At 41.1% G+C, this 22582-nt stretch overlaps 2 protein-coding genes and 2 non-coding genes across 5 annotated transcripts; 1 reads left to right on the top strand and 3 right to left on the bottom strand.

Moving 5' to 3' along the window:
- Positions 1-2893: 2893 nt before the first annotated feature.
- Positions 2894-3000, top strand: LOC133923319 (small nucleolar RNA Z221/R21b). The gene has a single exon (XR_009910578.1). It is a non-coding gene; the product is annotated as a small nucleolar RNA Z221/R21b (small nucleolar RNA).
- A 1320-nt stretch (positions 3001-4320) lies between these two features.
- On the bottom strand, positions 4321-7604 carry LOC133921974 (uncharacterized). The gene is made up of 6 exons (XM_062367105.1): positions 7266-7604; positions 6947-7158; positions 6525-6842; positions 6374-6448; positions 6025-6099; positions 4321-5205 (listed from the first exon to the last, which is right to left on the bottom strand). Exons 1-6 carry the CDS (start codon positions 7465-7467, stop codon positions 4660-4662), a joined length of 1428 nt encoding a protein of 475 aa, XP_062223089.1. The 5' UTR covers positions 7468-7604; the 3' UTR covers positions 4321-4659.
- A 1119-nt stretch (positions 7605-8723) lies between these two features.
- On the bottom strand, positions 8724-8796 carry TRNAA-UGC (transfer RNA alanine (anticodon UGC)). The gene has a single exon. It is a non-coding gene; the product is annotated as a tRNA-Ala (tRNA).
- Positions 8797-14366: 5570 nt separating this feature from the next.
- LOC133921973 (ran-binding protein M homolog) lies at positions 14367-20707 on the bottom strand. Of its 2 annotated transcripts, none has more exons than XM_062367103.1 (11): positions 20568-20707; positions 20044-20427; positions 19378-19524; positions 18852-18938; positions 18227-18272; positions 17612-17688; positions 17115-17268; positions 16471-16539; positions 16180-16239; positions 15158-15244; positions 14367-14981 (listed from the first exon to the last, which is right to left on the bottom strand). In XM_062367103.1, exons 2-11 carry the CDS (start codon positions 20421-20423, stop codon positions 14700-14702), a joined length of 1389 nt encoding a protein of 462 aa, XP_062223087.1. In that variant the 5' UTR covers positions 20424-20427; positions 20568-20707; the 3' UTR covers positions 14367-14699. The 2 variants fall into 2 exon arrangements, with proteins under 2 accessions (XP_062223087.1, XP_062223088.1); XM_062367104.1 differs by having other exon boundaries at positions 20511-20654.
- Positions 20708-22582: the final 1875 nt, after the last annotated feature.

Genomic DNA, 22582 nt, shown 5'->3' with positions numbered 1-22582 from the left:
AGCCGGTGCATGCGTGTTGCTGTGCCGCTCAAATTGTAACGCTCGCCGGCCACCTGTTGCATGCCCTGGCAGCATCCATGAATTGGGTCCAAAAATCACTGCCGCTAGGCCAAAATTTGCAAGGTTCACGTTCAGATTGGCCAAGAAAAAACGTGATAGAAGCCGGCTGTCAAAAGGCAGTAGGAAGAAGCGTACACGAATTTCGCACGCTTTTTCGGAGGAAAGGGGAAACCGACTCGAACGAATGCACGCTTTTTTCTTGGCCTTTTTGAACGTTGATCAACATGGTAGTAGTCGATCAAAAAAAACTTGTAGTCTGTGAAACTCTCAGGGAAAGCTTCGATCGAGCCCATATCGTGTGGCCACACTTTGGGCTACAAATTTCACGCAAAGTTAGGCCAAAAAATCTATATCTATATTCCTATAAAATAGATAAATTATAACATATCCAAACGATCTTTATTGTTAGAGCTGGCAATTGCACCCGTGGATCTAGTTATCCACGGGTTTTGTACCTGACGAGTCCAGATTCTTGTCTAAATTTTCACTCATGGATCTGGCAAGTCGAGTACTTGAAATGGGTTGGGTTAGACTCGGGTTTTCAATTTCACCTACAAGTGCCGACAGGTCATCCAAAATCCATTCCAATCCGTATATTTGATGTGAGCAAGCCTAACCCAACTCAACCCATTCATGCACATGCTCAGCCCGTCGGCACATGAAACCCGCTACACACATTTACGCACCCGTCAGCCACATCGAGCGATTCGAGCTACTGGTCGCCGCCTTCCTGTCACTTGGATGCCACCGCTCGTCCTCCCCACCACCCAAATGCCGCCGCCCGTCCTCCCCACTGCTCGATAGCCACCGCCCAGGCACCTTGCTGCCACTGTTGCCTCCCCGCCGCCTAGCCTCCTCCAGCCGCAGATCCATCAACCCGTCGCTATTGCCTGGTCTCCCCGCCGCCACCGTCACCTCCCCAGCACCCGACAGCCACAACCCGACCTCCCCCTCGCCTCCTCGCTGCCCAGCCTCCTCCAATCGTAAATCCGTCGGCACATCATCGCCCCGCCTCGCCGTCGTCGCTCGGCTACCATGGCCCCGTGTCGTCGCCCGTTCGCAACTGCCCCTGCCCTGTCACCTGACTGTCGTTGCCCGGTCTCGCCGCCCCTCCACTACTCGGCCCTTCCACCATTGTCGCCCTTGCACCCACATAGGACAACCCGACAGGCTCGGGTTCGGATTTGAGATTATGTCCAATTAGTAAATCAGGTACGGGTCAGGTTAGGGTTGTCGGGTTTCAGGTCGGATATTGTTTTGCTCCACCCGGACCCAACCCGACCCCATTATCAGTCATATTTATTATATATCTTACACGATCAAATAATCCACAATTAAAGGTGGACTCCATCTCCTCCCCTTTTATTACAATATAGAAAGTCACAAACAATTAGCCGATAGCAATCAACCTACTCCACACGCGTCGTCTTTGATCTTCTTTCTTGATTGTAATGTACTCTCTTTACTTCTATCACTCTATTTTCAAAACTTAAATCAAGATAAACGATCATCACATAATTAAAGGACAATAACAAGATCTTCAACGATTGTGCTATCTTTACTTCTCTTAGTCTATTTTTAAAATCCGATCACAGTCTCTGATCCCTAGTATCGCATACACGGATCGTCAGGCAACAACCTCAACACTATCATGTGCCAATCACCTTCGGCTACTTCCGCTCATTGGCTCCACCCACCTCATCAACACCCGCCCATTTCTATTGATTGATGACCATCATCACATCAACACTATCTATCTCTATGTCGCATGACTATCTAGATTCATTCAAAATTTTACTTCTTCAAAATTTTATAATCTAAATTAATTTTATATGTGTGAAACATACGTAAAATCCTAGTTTGCATAAGAGAACATATTTCTGGGTTTAATTACGTACGGGAAAGTGGAAAACCTATACAGTTCGGGCTTTGGCGTCGAGTAGTTTGGAGATGGTGCAGGTGAGAAAGGATGGCTACGATAAGTACGGAGCGGGCGCGAGGTCGCGGAGTGGGTTGGAGGACAGGGACAGGTGTCAAGCTCTGGATGGTGGGGTGGGTGGGAAATTCCTTTGAATTTGAAACTTCAAACTCATTTTTCTTTTAATTTGTAGCTCCGTTTTCAAATCTGTTTCAACCTTTGTGTTTATTAGATTTGATGCAAAAAATGAGATCCTAAATATATACACACACATATGCATATATTGAATTTTCAAATCTTTCAACATTTTGAATGTACTATTACAACATTTTCACATAAAATGTTGAACTGGTGTATTCAAAATGCTAAACTAAGTTTTGAAAAATGTTGAGTAAGTTTTTAAAAATGTTTAGCGTGTATGTTGAAACAGTTGCTAGGTTTAAAAAAGTGTTGATTCAATTTTTTTGAATTTTTGAGAGGAACAATAAATAATAAACGTAATAAATTAATCCCAAGGGTTAAAAAATGATAGAAACATGAAAAAAAAAAATAGAACATGTTCTGACCTTTTTTTTCGCTTGTTGGGCCGTTTTAGGGCCTCGTCCTCCCGCAGGATGGGCTTCCTGGGCCGACCTGTGGAATCGAAAAGAAGAAACCCTAGTAGAGAAGACGCCAGCGCGGGCCTCTTTAAATAGTCCTCGTTCCCTTCCATCCGCCATCTCACCGCCGCCGCCGCAGCATTGGAGGTCTCCTTCTCCTCCTCCAGAGCTCGTATCCATCTCCATCCGGAGGAGCCGCCCCCGTCTTTGATCCAGCCCCTCTTCTATTTTTCGGTGTCGTGCGTTCTTTGTTGCTTTGGAGATATGTTTTCTCGGGTTGTTCTTGTTCTTGTGATAGAGAAGGGGGAAAGCGAGAGGGCTGTGATGATAGAAAGTATTTAGTCATGCACCACTCTGAATAAGAGGATTTGTTTTCTCTCTGTGCTGACAAACAAACTTACTACCCATTATTTGTCTGAGCCTCCCCGCCCCATGTCTGCATCCTGTTCAGTTTCTTTTCTTTTGATGCATTTTTCTTCTGTTGTGCTGAAGAAATTAATCATGGATGTTTTGCATTAGAGAGGAGGTTAATGATTGATTTGTGGGGTTGGAACTTGGGAAAGAACATGAGAACCAGATGATGTGGATCAGACGATCCAACCATGATGCGGACTGAATTCTATTTGAGGTCAAATCTACATGTCGCTGATGGTTCTATTTGAGGTCAAATTCTATTTCTTCGAGTTGATTATTAAGCTAACTGGTTCTTCATCTTTCTGCCAAAAAAGTTTCTTATCTGGTATTCTGATACAAATATCTGTTCAATTTGTTGAGGTTCCTGATTTGTCGTTTTTGGTGCTCTTGATATGTTCACATAATTCCATCATCCATATATGGCAACACCTTAATTTGATCTTCTACACTTGCGGGAACAAAAAGAATGTGAATCTGCTAAATGATAAAAAAATCTTCCCTTCACCGGAGTCGACGCCAAGATCCTATCGGGCCGCATCTGGGACACTAAAAGAATCTCGGCAGCCTCAACACCGAGTTCCGCAAGGATCTTTAAGCTAGTGTCGGCAGTCTCAGGCTTCATCTCATGTTGAAGACCCAATAGCTTCGTCTGCAGCCCAACGAAAATCCGGAAACACCGAGAGGATCTGAGAAATCCCCCCAAACGCAACAACAGCAGTGGATGCACAGCCATGGAAGTACAATACACTAGGAGCCAAACCAGATTTGGAGCTAAATAGAAGAAAGGTGGAATACACCCGTTGGGGAGGAATTCGACACGGACAGCAAAAGTAACTCATCTTACCGGCACCAGAGAGCAAATTGCCACCGAAGGGACGACGATGGCTGCAGAATCTGGGGAGACGAACTTCCGCTAAAACAAGAAACAGAAAAAACCTACTAACAGCTATACAAGTTTGGATTGATCAACCGTGAATGATCCCAGTACATAATTACGGCAGCAGAGATTAATCGATCAATTCTCAGTACAGAACTGAAGACTAGCATTGTAAAATTTCAGAACTTGTGGACAATGGCGATCGCCAAAATGGAATGCTAAAGACGCACTTTGCGACGTGCCACAGTACCAGGTACTTCCTGTTAAGATTTGATGGGTGAATGAATGACCGGCGCGAACCAATGCCACTTGAGCAAGACAAACGCGCAGATCAATATGGCAACAAGTCTACTTCGATCTTCACAGAGGATACATCGATCGGCAACAGATTAATCTCCCAAGGTCCGCCTGATGAAACGCATAAAGCACATAAAAAATTCAATTCTCGCATGAAAAAATTCCATGTATTCCAAATAGAGCCTTAGCTTAGCAAAATCCAGTGACCACGGCCAACACATACCACCCGACGGCCATGTTAACAAGGCAGGCCGTTAACCAAATACAGTTGAGAAGACAAAATTAAGTTACAATCGCAGTTCCTCATCCATCAAAAGGATTGAAAACACAGGCCTCATACCAAACTCTGGAATGGTAGTACATGGAATTACAGCTCCTGCTAACACTCTAGCTAATAAATTTTGGCACAGGGGGGCTCCAAGTGAAAGGATACAGAACACAAACAAAATTTTCTTCTCTTCCACTAAATTCAAGACGAGTTAGCATCCCCACTGCTACACATACTTGCCTCTGTACTTGGGCTTCGACTCCTTATCAGGCTTCCCATTCAGCGCCTGCTCCGCAGGGCTGAACACGGCAGAGTGGAGGTTGCCCTCCTCCATCCATTTCTGGTGGTTCTCCCTGAACTCCCGGTGCCGCTCCGCAGCCATCTTCTCAACCTCCTGGGTGTAGGGTCCGACCTTCACCATGGTGAGGAGGACCCGGCTGTACCTGAAGCTGAGGATCTGCTCGCAGGAGGCGATTAGCTTGAAGCAGGGGTGCTCGGGAAACTGTGGGCTGGCAGAGCCATCTTCACCGCGCAAGACCGGGTAGAAAAAGACGAGCCTGCCGCCCATGACCAGCATCCTCGCAGCAAGGTCGAGGAGGTCATGGACACACTCGGCGAGGCTGTATGGTGCGGTTGATGGGATGTGGTTGTCCCGTTTCTCGTCCGGAACTGTGTAAGGACCTTTGATGCCTTTTATGAGCTTCCGACCACCAGACTTCCGGCCACCAGCCCGGACTCCATATGGTGGGTCACAAATAATTGCGTCGAACATCTGATTCATAACAAGCAGCAATATTTGAGTAGGCAATGGAGGAGCAAGTTCAAAAATAACTTATGGAGCAGCTTATGGAGGCAGAAGCAACAATTCACTGATAACAACTGACTAACTGAGTAAAGGCAGGCTCACAAATTTGCAGAGTCATCTGATTCATAACAAGCAGCAATATTTGAGTAAGGCAATGGATGGGCAAGTTCAAAAATAACTTATGGAGTAGCTTATGGAGGCAGAAGCAACAATTCCCTGATAACAATTGACTAACTGAGTAAAGACAGGCTCACAAATTTGCAGACTCCAATCAAATTTCATGCAGAGATGCAATAACTCAAGTTGCTTTTAATAGGCAATAGTTTTGCCTAACATGAGAGCATTAAGCATGAACAACCATTTTCCTAAGTAGCCTAGGGACACATAACACTGTATATCAAATTCAGCTGGCACACTTCTAGCCTTGTAGGCTGCGATACAAAGTTAGATCTAGTTATTGTGTTGCCTATTAGGAAAAAAATTATCTGCAGCAGCAGACCACAGAAAGCAAACATCAATCATCATCAACCGCTTTCTTAAGTACAATGTATAAACACATTTGCTACTGGATTTGGTTCCAAGGCTTAAAAGGCCATGTGACCCTGCAAACATCATGTGGGAAACTTGAAGCACAACTAAAAGAATCTGCAACACGCATTTTGTGGAAAAGGGGCACAGTTGGTCATACTTATTTTCAATTCAGTCAGTAATATAAACACTTAATCAAAATGTTAAGACACATGAAATGTACAAGTGCATAAATAGCACAAAATGCAAGATGATTACCTCCTTCAATCCTGGACGCCAAGGTGGGAGGTTGTTATCTGCCCTTAGCAAACACAACGGCTCTGGCAACTTGTACTGAAGAAAAGATAAGATGTTAGTACTAACATTAAATCTAGCATTCCAGCTAATCAACAAACGAGTGAATCCCTAAAATTCCTTGCAAAAAGAAAAAAAGGTGAATCGGTAAAAATGGCTATTTTGTGTGACTTGTAAACTAGTACGTCAAAAAACAGACAAATCATGACATCACGAATCTAATAATTCCAAACAAATTGCAGATGACTCATGTGGGCTCTAAAGACAACAATAACATGCAAGAAGCTGATCCAAGCTAATGCCGCTAAATTACCTGCTCAAAGTTGCTCCAAATATTGCAATCTGGGCCACGACCATCACGCACAATCCTTACATCAATATCTGCACCCTGAAAAAACTTTATCAGCAAGACATAGCGACTAGCAAAAGTCTAGGACATATTTATTCGCACAACAAGCACAAACCATTGTCATGGCTCCAAAATGCGCAGCTGCAACCAAAATGCTACCAGTCCCAACAAAAGGATCATACACAAGCTTCCCAGGCCGCGCCAGACCCTGATTGGCCATGAGAAAAGCCATTTCAGCATCCATTGCGGTAGGGCCGATGTATGTCCTGCTCTTGAGCTGATACGTAGGCAGGAGATGCCTATCTGCTGCTCCAATCTCCCGGCCAAAGAATATCGTCCTCTTCATCACCGGCGGGAGGCCGTTGTTCGTACCGTAGTCATCAGTCTCCATGACGAAGAACTTGTGATCGGGCCTCTTCAAATTAACACGGCCCTGAAACGAAACGAAACAACTGTTTGTTACAAAACAAATCACATCTAGCATCCACAGGATCAACATCGCTAGAAATGGAACAACCGATCAAACATAGCAGCAACCTTGAATGGTATGTAGGTGAGCCCCTTCATGATCTCGTTCTGCTCTTGGGAGCTGATCACTTTGCCGAAGCTGTCGATGACGATCTTGAAGGTGCTCTCCGGCGTCAGGTACGGCAGCTTCCTCTCATCGGGGTACTCCCTCACCGACTTCTCCAGCTCTTCGTAGGTGGTGCCCAGCCCCCAGAGGTCGTAGATCCCCTTCACCAGCAAGCCTACAATTACGACGCCCAAGAATCACACGAGGAATCAACAAACGGCGACGGGAGCAGGATGAGATGTGTGGGAGTGGGAGCCGGGAAGGGGCTGAGCTCGCGCTTACTGCGGTTGGCGACCTGGGCAGCGAGACGCTCGTCGCCGGGGAGGCGGACGAGATGGAAGGGGGAGTCGACGTGGTGGTTATCCGGCATGCGCCACTCGACAGCATCCCCGGCGCCCGGGCCGGCGAATAGCTCGGCGAGGGCCTCCACCTCCGGCCGCCGGTAGTCCAGGAGCCTGTGGTAGAACACGCACAGGTACCACATCTCTCTCCCGTGCTGTTCCTCTCCTTCCACTCGCTCCGGCGCGGCAAGAAACGGAGGAGCCTTGGCGTAGCGTCTGCGTCTCCGGCGGCGGAGGGAATCGAAGCTCAAGATGAATGCGAGAAGGGGGAAAAACCTAACAAAACCCAGAGCAACGTGGCTGACGTGTGGGCCCGTCGGTGTGGCCTCCTTGTATATAATGGGCCGGGCCTGCGCAGCCCAACTTCTACCGTTTCACGTGGAGGTGGTCGTGCAAGAAAAACCGAATTTTTTTTCCCACATCAGACGAGCCCGGGATCTGATGCCGGGCTTATTCCTCTCTAAAAAAAAAAAAGCCTGGGCTTATAGGAAGAAAGGTGTGCTTAGTTTGCTTTAGGTGCTTTAGATTGCTAACAAGTAACAACTAACAAGGTAGTTGAACATATCTAAGTATCAATTTGCATTGGAGAGAACAACTTTTATACAAATGATTAATGATGTGGTAATACACTATATTCAGGTTTGCATTGTACAGCTATATTTGATAGTTCTTTAGCTCTCAGCTTCACTTTAAATATACAGTTTGTAGGTAAATATAAAAAGATTTAAATATTTAATTTAGTTTAAAATAAAAATAAGATAGCTCATCTAAATATTCTCGGTATTTTCTTAGCTCTAGATACACAAATTCTTAGAGTCTGTTTGGCAACACTCTAGCTCTAATTTTTTTGGAGTTGGTCATTTTTAATTTCAATTTTTTTTTATAAAAAAACAGGAGTTGTGTACAGGTTGAGGGCCTTTGGTTGATATATGTTGTTTTTATTTTAAATTGAAAATAAATATTTAAACTATTTCAATTTATAAACTCTAAATCTTATATGGATCTCGAAGCTAAAATTTTATCAAATGAGTTCTTATAAGTAATAATATACACCTCCAACAATTTTTGAAGCTCAGATCTGTATATGCCCTGCACATACACAGGTTGCTGCTCCTGCACGTACACAAGTTGCTCTCAGGTTCTATCAAACAGTGCACACAAACGAACTCCTCCCATAAGTTATGTGCTCCTCCGTTTGTGCATGCCCGGCCCCTCGGATCGTCGCTCCCGCTTTCGGACCCACGTACGGACACAGGTAGGTGACGCCAGCTTGCGCACGGAACCACGCGATGGCTGGAATCGTCGACAGCCCCACACTGTCAGGCTGAGATGCTCGAATTGTCTAAAAAAAAAGTTCGAAACATTTTTTTTTTCGAAAAAAGGCTTTCCATTGAAAACTTGGAGATGCGGGGGATCGAACCCCGTGCCTCTCGCATGCAAAGCGAGCGCTCTACCATTTGAGCTACATCCCCTGTGGTGACGAGCACTCAATCATTAGCTATAAATCAACATTTTGTTAATTAAGAGGTGGCAGGTGCTTAAGGATAAGCTTTATAAATGTTGAATCCTTGATTTGAAAATTTTCGAAGGTAGGCAATGCTCAGGTTATTTATCTTAACGTGAGCTGCAGCGACAACACCCCATTTTCAGTTGTTAAGCTAACTAATATGACTAGTGAAAGTAGCATCACAAGTGTAGGGTGGCGCCGATCACGTCGATAGAGGATCTTATTTTGGGACATGCAATACAAGGTGAAATGCTCAAGTCACTCAAAAACGTGTGAAACGTTGGATTGCCATCTGGTGGTACAGGTTCTCCATTTAGAAAATATCGAGATGAACCTAAATGACTCTCTGTAATAATAATAATAAAAAGAAATACACATGAGATATTTCCGGGCAGCTAGCATCGCGCAGAGATAATGCTAGTTTATCATATGGTTTCGATGTTCACCACGTGCCATTTTATGATTTGCGCGCGTATTGACTTTTGTTGATGATGCCGAGTCAGGCAGCTGCAAAGCGACGAATTAATATTGTATGTAACAGGAAGGTGGAATTATGAATTCGGAAACTTTGAATTCAAGGTTCGAGAAAAGGTGTCACACCATCAAGATATCTTTGGTTCGTGCGAGAACCGTACATCCAGTCACTATCCATCTACAATGTACGAAGTAAATTTAATATCAAATCAAACTAATAAAATAGAGTAACCAAGATTTTCATCAAAAGAAAATAGAGCTACCATGCATACATGCATGAATGAACCATACAAATAAAAATTAATTTAAAAATAATTAATGATTACCGTTATATTAATTATATACATGAATACCTAAAAATAAGGGCAAATATTAATTCAAAACTTATCGTTAAATATTATTTTTAATGATAATTTTATGTTTATATTCCAAAAATCTAAAATTTATCTACAACACTAGATTAAAGCTAGTCATTTATAGTAACACATAATTAAATCATCATTTACACTTTGAGCTTCATATATACCTAGAACAACAAATACATAGTCTAGATCATCATTAAAAAAAATCTAAGTTTAGATGTAGATATAGTTGATCTCTCAAGACTAAATTAGAACACAAATCAACATCATCTAATGAATAGAACAAAACTACGTAATTATGAAAAAAATCTAGATTTAGATCTCGCTAGCTCTCCAAATCAAAATCTAGACCATCTAAACTAAAATAGAACATAATGCTTACTTTGGAGTAACAAATGTCAATGATCTTCAAGTTTTCACCGAAATCTAACAAATTTTGGTCAAAATCGCCCTCTCCCTTCAAAAGCTGTGCTTCTTCACTATTCGGGCGCTGCCGTTCTAGTTCGATCCAGAGGTAGGGGATGATATGATGTACTGTTCTAATAGTACAGACGACTTCATGTTTGGAGCTGTCTGTACTAAAGTGTCCCACCTCTCCCGGCTATTTTCTCAGACGACTCGTGTATGGAGCCGTCTGTATTAATATTACAGACGGTTGTTGTTTGGAGCCGTCTCTGATATTAGTTTTAATATAGATAGCTCTATGTACGAGCCGTCTGTAATATTAATACAGAAGGTTCCTAATATGATCCGTCTGTAATAAAAGCGTCTCACCACTCCCGAAGGGGTCTCATCATTATCACAGATAGTTCTTGTTTAAAGCTGTTTGAGATAATCTTTGCACAGACGGCTCCACAATAACCGTCTGTATACGGGCATTCCACCAAATCAATTCTGTAGTAGTGTGAGAGACACACACACACAGATAGAGAAACAAGGCTGAGAGAGAGAGAAACAAGGCTTAGAGAGAGAAACTAGGCTGAGAGAGAGAAAAAGAGAGAGATCAGAGCGAGAGAAGAGAAAGGCAAAGCAACATATACCATTCATCTCCTACAACTTCAAAAATTGGAGAGAGAGAGAGAGAGAGAGCAGAGAAAGGCAGAGACATAAAATAGAGAGACAAAGAGAGAGAAACAAGGCTGAGAGAGACAAAAGAGAGATCAAAGAGAGAGAAGAGAGATCAGAGCAACCAAAATTTTCTAGTATTGTACAGCATAATTCATATAACAGAACCAAGCAAAAGTGAGCATTACCTGCTTTCGATGAGCAAATATTTGATATAAATCATTCTTGGAGAAGTAAGAGTCTAGAAACAGAAATATCTTGTTTTGCAAATCGACAAGAAATAGAAACCAATGATCATCATGACAGATTGGGAAGAAGAGCTGGAACAGAGAGACATATAAATCAGAACACATGTTTGTACACAAACTAAATGATGAAATTGCTGCAAAAAATGGTGGGGATTTAATAGCAATAACATATGAAAGGTTACCATATTAACAATCGGTAATGGAATCACTGATGCGTCACCATCAAAGGATTTTTGCAGGTAAGAAAAATACGAAGTATCTCTCATTAAAATATCCTACAGAAAGAAGTAACATTAACTAACTTCATATGCTTAAAAAAATGTGGGAAAAAGAAGGAAAAAAGTTTAGTATTCTTACCCCTACTGAAGAAAAAAAGTAATGTTTCTTTGAAATTGTGGGACTCTCGTCTAAGAAAAACTTCTGTTAGAAAAATTTCAGATGGATGTACTATTCTAATACATGGGTATTCCAGATGTGGTTATTGGAAGTTCTAAATCTAGCTACATCAAATAGCAAAAGCTCTTTCCAGGTACTATGAACAGGTATAGTGATCACAGCGAGGCAAAAAAAAGAGGCAGTAGAAGAAATAGCACTAATTAAAAACACATAATTTCTGTTGCTTTGCAAAGGATGGTAAACACTAACTAGAAGAACCAAAACCATAATAAACCTAAAGAAACAGAAATTATTACCCATCCCCACCCCCAAATATATATGTTTGCATCAGATCGATAAAATCCCCAAATGAGTCTTAACAATGGACCCCTTCCCCCCTAACGAACTTGCAGCAAAACAGGGTGATGCTAACACAAAAATACAATGCAAAAATTTGTGACCTAGAGGCACAACTCTCCACCGAACAAAAGAATCTGACCAACCACTCGATTCCTTTCACCGTTCCCCCTTCCGCGTCACACCCCAAATCCTAAACAAACATCAAAACAAAAGGGATTAATAATGGCATCACAATAAAAAAAGATGATAAAAAATAACATAACCACATACAAACTGCACCTGCCCAAAGAAAGCGTTCCTGGATTCCTCTCCCCCTCGCACCAGTGACACGAAATAAAAAAACCCTAGCAGATCGGGGGCAAAAAAACAGCAAAAGAAAAGGATGGAGAATGAATGAATCAACCAACAAACCGTAGTAAAAAGGATGAACAAAAAACAACAACATAACAACAGACAAAAAGCTCACTTGACTAAAGAAGTGCTCTTGGATTCCTTTCCCCCTCGCACCAGCGACACAGATCAAGTCGTGAAATCAAAAAACCCTAGCAGATCAGGAGCAAAACAACAAAAAAAGAAGGATGAGGAATGAATGAATCAACCAACAAATCGAATAGATCGAGCAACAAAACACCAGAGATCAACACGCACCCCATCTAAGATAGTATTTAGTTGGAGAGCAAGGTGAGATGGAATGATTCTATTCATATATAGATGCTTATTTGGTGGGTGGGATGGAACAGGTTCATTTTAGTACCTCGGGTCTATTGTCAGTGTCACATTCGAAGTGGAACGGCTGCGTTCCACCATCTTTTGGAACGACTCCATTCCAAATCTTTAAAGAATATTTCCTGATTCTAAACCATTCCATCCCACAAACCAAACGCTACCTAAATCGTTGATACAGAGTTGGGGATCGGGATTAAGACGATGGGGATCGAGATGAGAACATTCACCTCTGCGTCGCTTTATGAGGAGAGGGAGAGAAGGTGAGCATTTCCCCAGTGGGGAGAGATAAAAAAAGGAGAGAGAGGCACCGGCTACCACTCGCATTTAAGGAGAGAGAGTGTGTGGGCACGAAAATTAAAAGATTGAATTTTAAAATAGATGTGGGTCTCCTAGGTGCTATTGGGTTCCTGGATACGTACTAAAAACCCAACATTAAAAAAGATCCATCACAAATCAATCACCCCTTAGCACAACAATCAAATCATATCAAGTGCTCACAAATTAGACAGATTTTAGGTAAAAAAAATACTATCATCAGATAAATAGCAAATTCCTATTTTGATACCCGAGAGCTACCTATTTTCACCCAGGCATGCAAATTTAACTAAAATCAAAGGAAAAATAAGAATGATGCTTTAGTATATGGAGTCTTACGTCTGTGTGGATACTTGTCTAAATGAGTAGTGATATAAAGAAGCTAAGAATGAATCATGGAAGGTTCCCTCTTTACTTACACCAGCTACCCATTTTCACCCAAGTACGCAAATCAACTACTATATACTAAAGTCCCTGGATTCTCTGAGTTCTCATGGCCCTGCTACTGTAGCTACTGTGGCAGTGGGCCCTGTGTGTGACATGTATATATGTATACTGTAGTAGGCAACTACTATATACTAAAGTCCCTGGATTCTCTGAGTTCTCAGGGCCCCTGCTACTGTAGCTACTGTGGCAGTGGGCCCTGTGTGTGACATGTACATGTATATATGTATACTGTAGTAGTGGGTCCTGTATATGTATATATATATGTATATACGTATAAGTATATGTGTACATATATATATGTAATTTTCTTATTCCGAAAATTTTAGAAAAATGTTGAAATGAATATTAGTTACATTAATAAATCGGTTGATAAAAACTAAAATGCAAAGAAAAATATATAAAACTCAAAAAATATGAAACGATTTTTTTTATTAGTATTACTTCCACCTACATGTTAAAACTATGTGTATACATAAAAGTATTATTATTTTCTCTAGAATGTATTTAATATTAATAATTTCATTAATAAATATTAAAATATATAAAATTTGTGAAACTATTTTTTAGTCTTCTTTTATTACGCTCTACCTAGCAAAATAAAAACGTGCGTGCGAAGACACGCCAATCAAACTAGTATAACTAAAATCAAAGGAAAAATGAGAATTTTTCAGCTAGTGCTTGGTAAATTTTTCAGCTAGTGCTAGTCCTGAGTTTTAACAAAGCCCAGAGGCATTGCTGTAGACAAAGGCTGAAACCACTGAGACATGCAACAAAACTGCAAATGCTACAAGGACATAGGGAGGGCCTATTAGTGAGTCTGAAAAAAAACTCTTCATACAGTCATTTTGACCATCCGATGGAGATAAGTGCAACACGACCAACGACTGACCTTGCTCCCCCCACCCCACCCTCCTCACCAACTGGCGGCCTCCCTGCCATGAAATCCACACCCACCGCCACGCTGACCCAGCCATCGATTTTGCTCCCACACCCCGACCCTATCCACCGCCCGTCACCTCCACCAGACCAAGGCCTTCCTGTGAAGCCCGGCCCTCACCCAACCCCCTCACCTGAAAACACTAAACCTCACCGGAGACAATGGACGTGCCAGCCCATGCATTGACTGATTTTGTTGCGTTTTCAATCGATTTACCGCTAGCAAATATGTGAAGGACAAATTATTGACCATTTTTTGCATTCACAACTTAGCCAACCAAAAAATTTACAGAAACAGGCATCTTGGCCGTATCTGAATGAAAGATTTCTGATTACAAGAAGGAAGGAACTTCCAAATGTCTAGCTACAGACCGACTCTGAAGTTTGGTGTTCAGCCACAATCCAAAGAGCTTGAGGGTCGCAGCAGACCTTCAAAGGGAAGAATGTGTGTTTGATCATGCGACCGTCAACAGTTCCAGGGTGACCCTTCTTTCATCAAAGGCAGTTGGAGTCTGGTATCCAAGATCACTACTCATCTGCGCGTCACAACTTGGTGCCTATCAACGCCTGGATCTTTCAGAATTCTGCACTTCTTTGTGAAGTAAGAATGCATCTCCTTGGTCGTTGTTGAAAGCGCGTCGCTCAAAGCTGCATACTGTCAGCTGCCTCAGTAATTTCTCGAGGCATGAGTAAAGGCAGCTCTCTGGGTCCTTCATGTTAGGGTTCGTCGACAGGATAGCTGCATTCACTGCGTCCGCTACAAATTCACGCTGGGCAGAGTCCAGCAGGTATCCAATGCATGATTCTGCAGGCTTCTCGTATGCAAGCAGGGCTACACACTCCTGCAGAAAGCACGTCATTCACTATTTAGCTCATCAACACAAAGTATTCAGCTCATTGAAATTATAAGTCTATCAAGTTGGGATGATATCAAAAGATGGATTTACAAGCACTCTGCTCTGTAAGGGACAATGCGTACAACAGAAAAGACCAACGTCTAAAAAGGCCATGGCATTACCTTCAGCAACTCCTCAAAAGCTTTGTGCGTCAAAAAGTTGGCAAGGTTAGCACGACCATATTTTACAGCATCCTCCAGTTGTTCAGCCTAATACATGGGAAATAGAGTTAAATGCAGAACAGCATGCAATGCCACATTGCCCAAAAAAAATGCATGCCTGCTTGTCAAAATTGCAATAAGAGCTTGGCTGAATAATCACCAGAACTTTCAGGGAAAACTAGCAGCAATCAACCAGTCACCAATGTTTTCTAGAAGTCCGCCAAAGACTGGAATTTAGAATGTCGCCAAGTTGTAATCAATTCTCACTGTTACCGATGCTAGTAAGTTTTTATTTCACCCAAAAATCTTGTTTCATAATAATATTCACAAATTTAATAATGCCGTACACCAAGATGGTTAGAGCATTCATTAACCGAGAAGCTATCAAGAGTGAATGAAACTAGTACCAAACCACAGTGAATCTGAACGTACTCATGTCCTTAAGTAATATAACTAAGCTGTTTTTCCAATATTTAGTAATTAAACTCTGAGCAATTATAGTGGCAGAAAAATGTGAGCATAAGCATTTAGTAATTACCCTGCAACTAAAGTGACAGACAAATGTGAGCATAAGCATTTAGTAATTAACTCAGAGCAACTATAGTGGCAGACAAATTGATATAAGCATTTAGTGCAACTATAGCAGCATACAAACGTGAGAATAAGCAGGCTCTTATTCAATATTGCAGTTAATCATTTCCACCTAACGGCTAAGCGACATAATGGACAGTTGTGCGTTCAGTTGCTTGACCTGTATATAATATTACATTCCTAATTTGATTTAAGATATACTCTTATCAAAATGTTCCTCAGCAGACGGCAACAAGTCAGTGCGCATTTTCAACCCAGGTGGATAGCTACAAAAGTGGCAGCTAACATACAGTGGAGGGGAAAATCTGAATACAATTGGCCCCACAATACAATATGAAAGTGGAATGAACTATGCAGCACAACAATTGAATTCGAGATATTCAGATAAGTACCCTGATATATTCTATGAATCTTTGTGAATGGAGTAAGAAGCAAATAACCGACTTTTCATCCTGCAAAAGAACAGAAATTATTTCTGAGTGCACAGAAAAAAAATATAAAGGTTTTTCAGGAAAGCAGGGTCAAGGCTCCTGAAAGATAAAGACATTAATTGTAACACAAGCACACACTTCACAATAATGATTGAGTTGGTGCACAAATATAATATCGTTTGGTCACATTAGCAATTTTCGAATTAACACGGAGAAGATAAATTAAATCAACTACAAGACTCTAGAGCATACCTTTATCACCTGTGGATACCACTCCACCAGTCTTTTGAATGTAGAATCAATATCTCCACTCATGATAAGCTTCATGAAATCAAACAAACTGTTTTAGAAGGCAGAAGCCATGAAGCCATACCAGAGGCAAAAAGAAAGACAATATTATTGATCACGCGGCATCTATAAGGTACTGTAGAATAATGTGGACAAATGAAATAACTGCAACAATCGGTACTGTGCAACTAAACACGTGAACAAAATCAAGCTTGGAGGGCAACTGAGACCAACTACCAACCATTGCTTCCTTTTAAAAAAGACTGTCTATGGAGCTAGCAAGCATACAATTTAAAAATGCCAATCAAGTCTAAAAATATAGAACTTTCCAAACCCCACTCACAACACACATAAGGAGTAAGCACAATAAGATACACATTAGATACTTGGCACACAGGAGCTTCATGCATCAATAACTAGGAACTGGTGTTGACTGTTAAAACTGTAACAAAGTCTGCTCTGAGAGTGAGCATGTGTAATTCTGTAATTTTTTGTGAAGTAGAATCAAGTTAACTCCACAGAGATGCCACCAAACTAAAAGATGAGAAAAATAGATAACAGCTAAAAATACCATAGCAAATCAGTTGCTTGTAAGTTTCTCAGCTCACCTGACGCAAACGCTTTCTGTGGCTAAGACCATACATTTCAGGAGGTTCCCCATAACCATTTTGATGATTGGCGGGAGGATCAGTTTCACTTGCCATGTCAAAAGAATTTAGTGTATCTTGGTAGCCGTAATGTAGGAGATATGAACGAACAATCCTGTGACGAGTTCATGGGATGTATACATACAGCAAGTCAACCAAGCATAGATTTGAAATATCGAGGGAGGAACCATACAGCGTAATAATTAAACAATTAAGTGGAAGTGAGAGTAAAACAAGGTTGGATGGAAATGAAGATGGTAAGCAAAAAGTAAATTGTATGAAATGAAAAACCTCAAAGCCAAAGAGCCAACATCATGAGTTACATAATAATTAAAGAAAACTTCAACCAGATCCATTTTAACTGTAATTCTGGGGGATTAACATGAAAGGTCTATCTAGGGACAGGACATGCAACACAAAAAAAATGATAGATAATCATTTAGCATATTAAGGCATACCAATGACTGATGTCCGGTTGCAAGAACATTTTGTCGGCCATCAATTGTTGCCTCATCTTCTCTTCAAGAATATAACCCTGTCAAATAGAAGCAACTTGCATCAATCACAAAAACTATGCACAGTGTACACTAAGTAAACACGCTTGAATTTAATGTTTACTACATGGTATAGCTCAGCTGCATCATCAAAATCTCAATATTAGCAGCACACAGTAGATGCAATGTGGCTTCATGAAGAAAGAACTGGAGTTGCAACTGTAAACCTTAAAGGAAAATCAAATGATTTATGTGGCACCATATTTTGGTTGTGGATGGCCAATAACACCCTTAAGGGTGCATGCAATTGAAAATCCTTTTGATAATAGTATAATAAAAGGAGATGAACCTAAAATGCAATGCAGACAAATTTGGCAAAACGAGACAGATAATTTGTGAGAGAACATGAAACATGTTTCCTAGGCACAGAAATATAATATTGGTGTACAATTAGTGCCATGGCAATAAGGAATTTCAATTGACAAAGAAAATTAGGGCAATTTTAGGTAGCTTTGCATTGCATAGATTGTGAGATACCAGTAGGTGAATAAGAACATCTAGAGAAACATCTTGCCTCACCTCAATGTCAAAACAGAACTGTTCTTTTCCAAAGTTTACTGTCGCCCTGATTTGCAAAAAAAAAAAAACCCCTCAGATAATCAGATCCAAAACTAAGCTATCACAGACAATGCACATAATTCCGAACACCACATAGTTGCTTGAAGAAGGTATAAGGTATTTATATACATGGGGTAAAGTCAAGCTCTAGGTCATATAAGCTAACCCTGTAGCATTTCACTTCTTAGTTCCTACATAAATCGTAATTTGACTGTCGAGCATAACTTACTACATCTTTCTATGCTGAAGCTACAAACCCAGAAATCAATTGTTAATGAAGTTATGTCTGAACAGTGAACATGGAGTCACGGAACTTGTGTCACTGTTAAAGTGTATGACTTGAGACTCGATGTGTGGCGCTAGAAGGGAACATAATCTTCCATATGTAGCTATTGTGAAAAAAACAAGCAAAAGACAACATAGTAGATTGTTTTGCACCAGGTATTTCAATCCAAGTTGCAGAAAATCCCATCTATGGCAGATGTTTCTGTAGCTCAGGTTGAAATACCGGGGTTTAAACGCAATGTACTCCATTTAGCATCTCTATTTTCACCTAAAACAATTGCTATAGAACAAGACAACTTACTCTTCATCCTGACTGTGAACTGCAATTGAAGGGTATAGTGGGACTTTAATTTCTTTTGGGAAGGCTCCAACCAGAGATCCATTTTTCCTGCAACATGCTATTTGTAATTAGATTATAGTACAGAATAATATTCTGAAATACAGTAAACAAGGTGAAGGGCTTGAGAGAGAGAGAGAGAGAGAGAGAGAAATAAGGATAAGGCACAGTTCAACCCGAGCATACAGGGGAATGGCATACCAATACCAGCAAGGCATGGTGGTGGATGCAAATGCAACACTACCGTTTTCCTAAATTCAAGATTCGACATCCAACAGTTGTAGTGCTTAAAATAGTAGTAAGTTTTGACAGGCTTATGGTGAAGTAGCAAACACATATAGTTAATCATCTTGTGCTCAGCCCACAAGTCAAAGAAAAAGATGTCAACTGAAGAAATTCTACCAAAAAAAAAAGCACCTCCTAGAAGATTGATGAATAGCTAATCAAACAAGCATAACACTATCAATTCACCAGAAATTACCAAACTTACGTGAAGAAAAATTCTTGTGACATATAGTTGATGCCAGCACCAATCGTGTCACCAGATGTGAATTTGGGACCAAAAGATTCACCTTTCCCATGACCTCGGTAAAGAAAGCCATCATCACCATGGTATCCACAACTGTTAGACTCCCAGCTGAAAATAACAAAAAATAAAAAACAGAAAGGATAAATCGATGAGAAAATTCTATTAAATAGGAAAGTGCTTAAATACTTTAGCCTCTCCAATTTGAAGTCAGCTCAAATGGAAACGAAAAAAAAAGGGGCCTTACAATTGCCCTAAAGAAAATAAAATTATATAAAAAAGATGAACATTGCAAGCAATACTACCGCTAACGGTTTGCCAGGAAATACATTCAGCTGGTTGTGCATTCATAAAAACTGAAAAAACACACTCTCTTTAGTATAAAAAGATGCAGCATTTGCTAAGAATAGTTGAAAACGAAGATTGAACTATATTTATTTAGCTTCCTCATCAAAACTGTACAATTTGTGATCCCCACAAATTTAAACAAGAAATGCAATCATCAAACACTACATCTAGAGTTTGCATTGACAAACGCCTAAAACATGTAAATTCATGCTAGTTTTTTTTTTTGGAAAACTTAAATTCATGCTAGTTAAGACTACGGAGCAGCAAGGCAAGGGGCCTGACCCCGGTTGTCGTCGCATCTTGAAGCTCTCGCAGGTGAACCCGATGGATATCTGCCCCTTGTGCCCGGCGTTCCTGACGCCCATCTCGAAGTAGTACACGGCCCGGCGCGTGGGCGCGGGGCGGTTGGCCTGCACGACCCCGACGTCGTGGCCGTGGTGGTTGCTGCCGAGGTACCTGACGGACATCTTGTCAGGGGAGACGACGGCAAAGAGGCCCGAGCTGTTGACGGTGTTGAGCTCGGACGGCGCCGGGTCGGCCTCCAGCTCCGCCGCCGCCGCCTCCCACTCCGCCGGGGAGCGCCACCGCGACGCCAGACGCATCGGGTCCACCGCTGCCGGCGATGCTGCCGATGCCGCCTCCGACTCCTGGTTCGCCACCATTCGCCTGTCCAGACCCCGAGAAAAATTACCAAAATAAACATCGGGGGGAAACTCGCCAAATTCGGGAAGATGAATACCGATCCCGACCTAGCCCTAGCGCGAAGGAAATCGCCGGAACGAGGACAGGATCAGCGCGGAGCTTACCGAGAGGCGGATCGAAGTGGATCGGAGGGTCGCTTGCGGTTGCGGACGGGGTGGATGGGAGAAGGTCAGTGGGGGAGGGAGGGCGACGCAACTGGGTAACGTAGGGGTACGCTGTGTCATGTGCCGGTTTGTTACGGGGATCATTTGAGTGGCAATTTCGATAGATAGATCATCCTGAATCTATAACAGTAGTTTTAGTGTAAAAATCAAATACTCATTTAATAAATTGTGTTCTTCTACCGGGCAGTGTACAATCGGTAACGGTGAGTTTGTGAGTAACCCACTAGGTGTGCACTCGGCTCCTCTGACTTTGCAAGATGAAGTCAGATCTATTGAAAAACTATTGCTATCAAGTGTAGTCTAGTAATTTTTTAAGAGAACGAATGTAAAAAAGAGATATAATATAAGAGAAATACTATCTATTTTTTATTTATCTGTATTTATAATGAGGTGTGTTGTCTCATATATATAGTAAAAAAACCTATAAGAGAGAATCAATCTCTAATAGATAGATATCTATTCTAAAAAGGTTAAATTTTTATAGATTGAGATGGACCTAAATTCTGTTGTAAAACTATAGGTTTCCTAACACTCCTCTTATACACTTCTTGAAATACATATGTCTTATCAAAACTCCCCAAAAATTCAGTGAAAAAAATTAGGAGAAAAAGTACATAACTCACGACATGTTCACAGGAATTACCTCGTTAAAAACCTTAACATGAGAAACTTAAAAAAAACTCATCTAAGAGAAAAAGAGTACAATTCATCTAAAATATTTCATATAATCTTCATAATTAATTTTAGGTACTTAATCTTCTTGACTAAGATTTAATTCTTCATAGCGGTATTATGTGAAAACTCTCCAACTAAAATGTGCAACTCTCTAAGCCTCATTATCCCAATGCCACGAACACATCTTTTAAAAGTAGATGTAAAGAAAGACTTAATGAATAAATCTGCAAAATTTTCAAATGACTTGGTATGCATTACCTTTATTTCGTTCATCTTATGAATTCATGAACATAAAAGAACTTAGGATTGATATGCTTCGTTAAGTTACTTTTCACATATCTCGATTGCACTTGTGCGACACATGCGACGTTATCTTCATAGATAATGATAGGAGTGTTAGTAGTGTTCAAATCACATGACTGCTAGATATGATTGATCACTCTTCTAAATCATGCAAATTCTCGTGCGATTTCATATAGAGTTATTATTTCTAAGTGGTTTATCGAAGTAGATACAAGACTTTGCTTTGACGATTTTTAGGAAATTGCAGTTCTACCACATAAGAAAACATAGTCAGTCTGTGATTTCATTGTATGTGGGTTTGACAGGTACCAATCATCTGCGTATCCAACCAGACTTAGGTCTTGATTCTTTCTATAGAACAGACATAGATCTTTGCTACCTTGCAAAGTAGCGCAGAATATCATTCAAACTATTCCAATACCTTTTAGTGGACTCTGCACTATATCGTGCAAGTAGTTTTACTGCAAACGCTATGTCTAGCCTAGTGTAATTAGCCAGATATATCAGCGCGCATATTGCACTTGAGTATGAGAATTCCGCCCCAACACTTTCTCCCCCTTTTCTCTAGGTCTATAGGGATCTTGATCTGTTTGCAATGATCTTCCGACCATAAGAGTTTTAGCGGGAAATGATTTTTCAAAACCAAACCACTCTAACACTTCTTAGTGTAGTTTGACTGATGTACAAAGATTTCATCTGCCACATGCTTTAGCTGCAGGCCCAAGCAGAACTTGGTTTTACCCAAATCTTTCATTTCAAATTCAAACTTCAAGTATGAACTTGCTTCTTCTATTTCCTCTTCTGTACCGATGATATCCAGATTATCTACGTATACAGATATTATGCAGAATTCATTCTGAGATATTCTTATGAATACACAGGGACAATCCGTGCAATTCGTGTAACCTCGTTTTCCAAGAAATTCACTTAAACGATTGTACTACATTCTACCTGATTGTTTCAACTTATATAACGAC

Source organism: Phragmites australis, chromosome 6, assembly GCF_958298935.1.
Source record: "Phragmites australis chromosome 6, lpPhrAust1.1, whole genome shotgun sequence".
Classification (NCBI taxonomy): Eukaryota; Viridiplantae; Streptophyta; class Magnoliopsida; order Poales; family Poaceae; genus Phragmites; species Phragmites australis.
The sequence above is the reverse complement of the archived record's forward strand: the minus strand, read 5'-3'. Positions and strand labels throughout refer to the sequence as shown.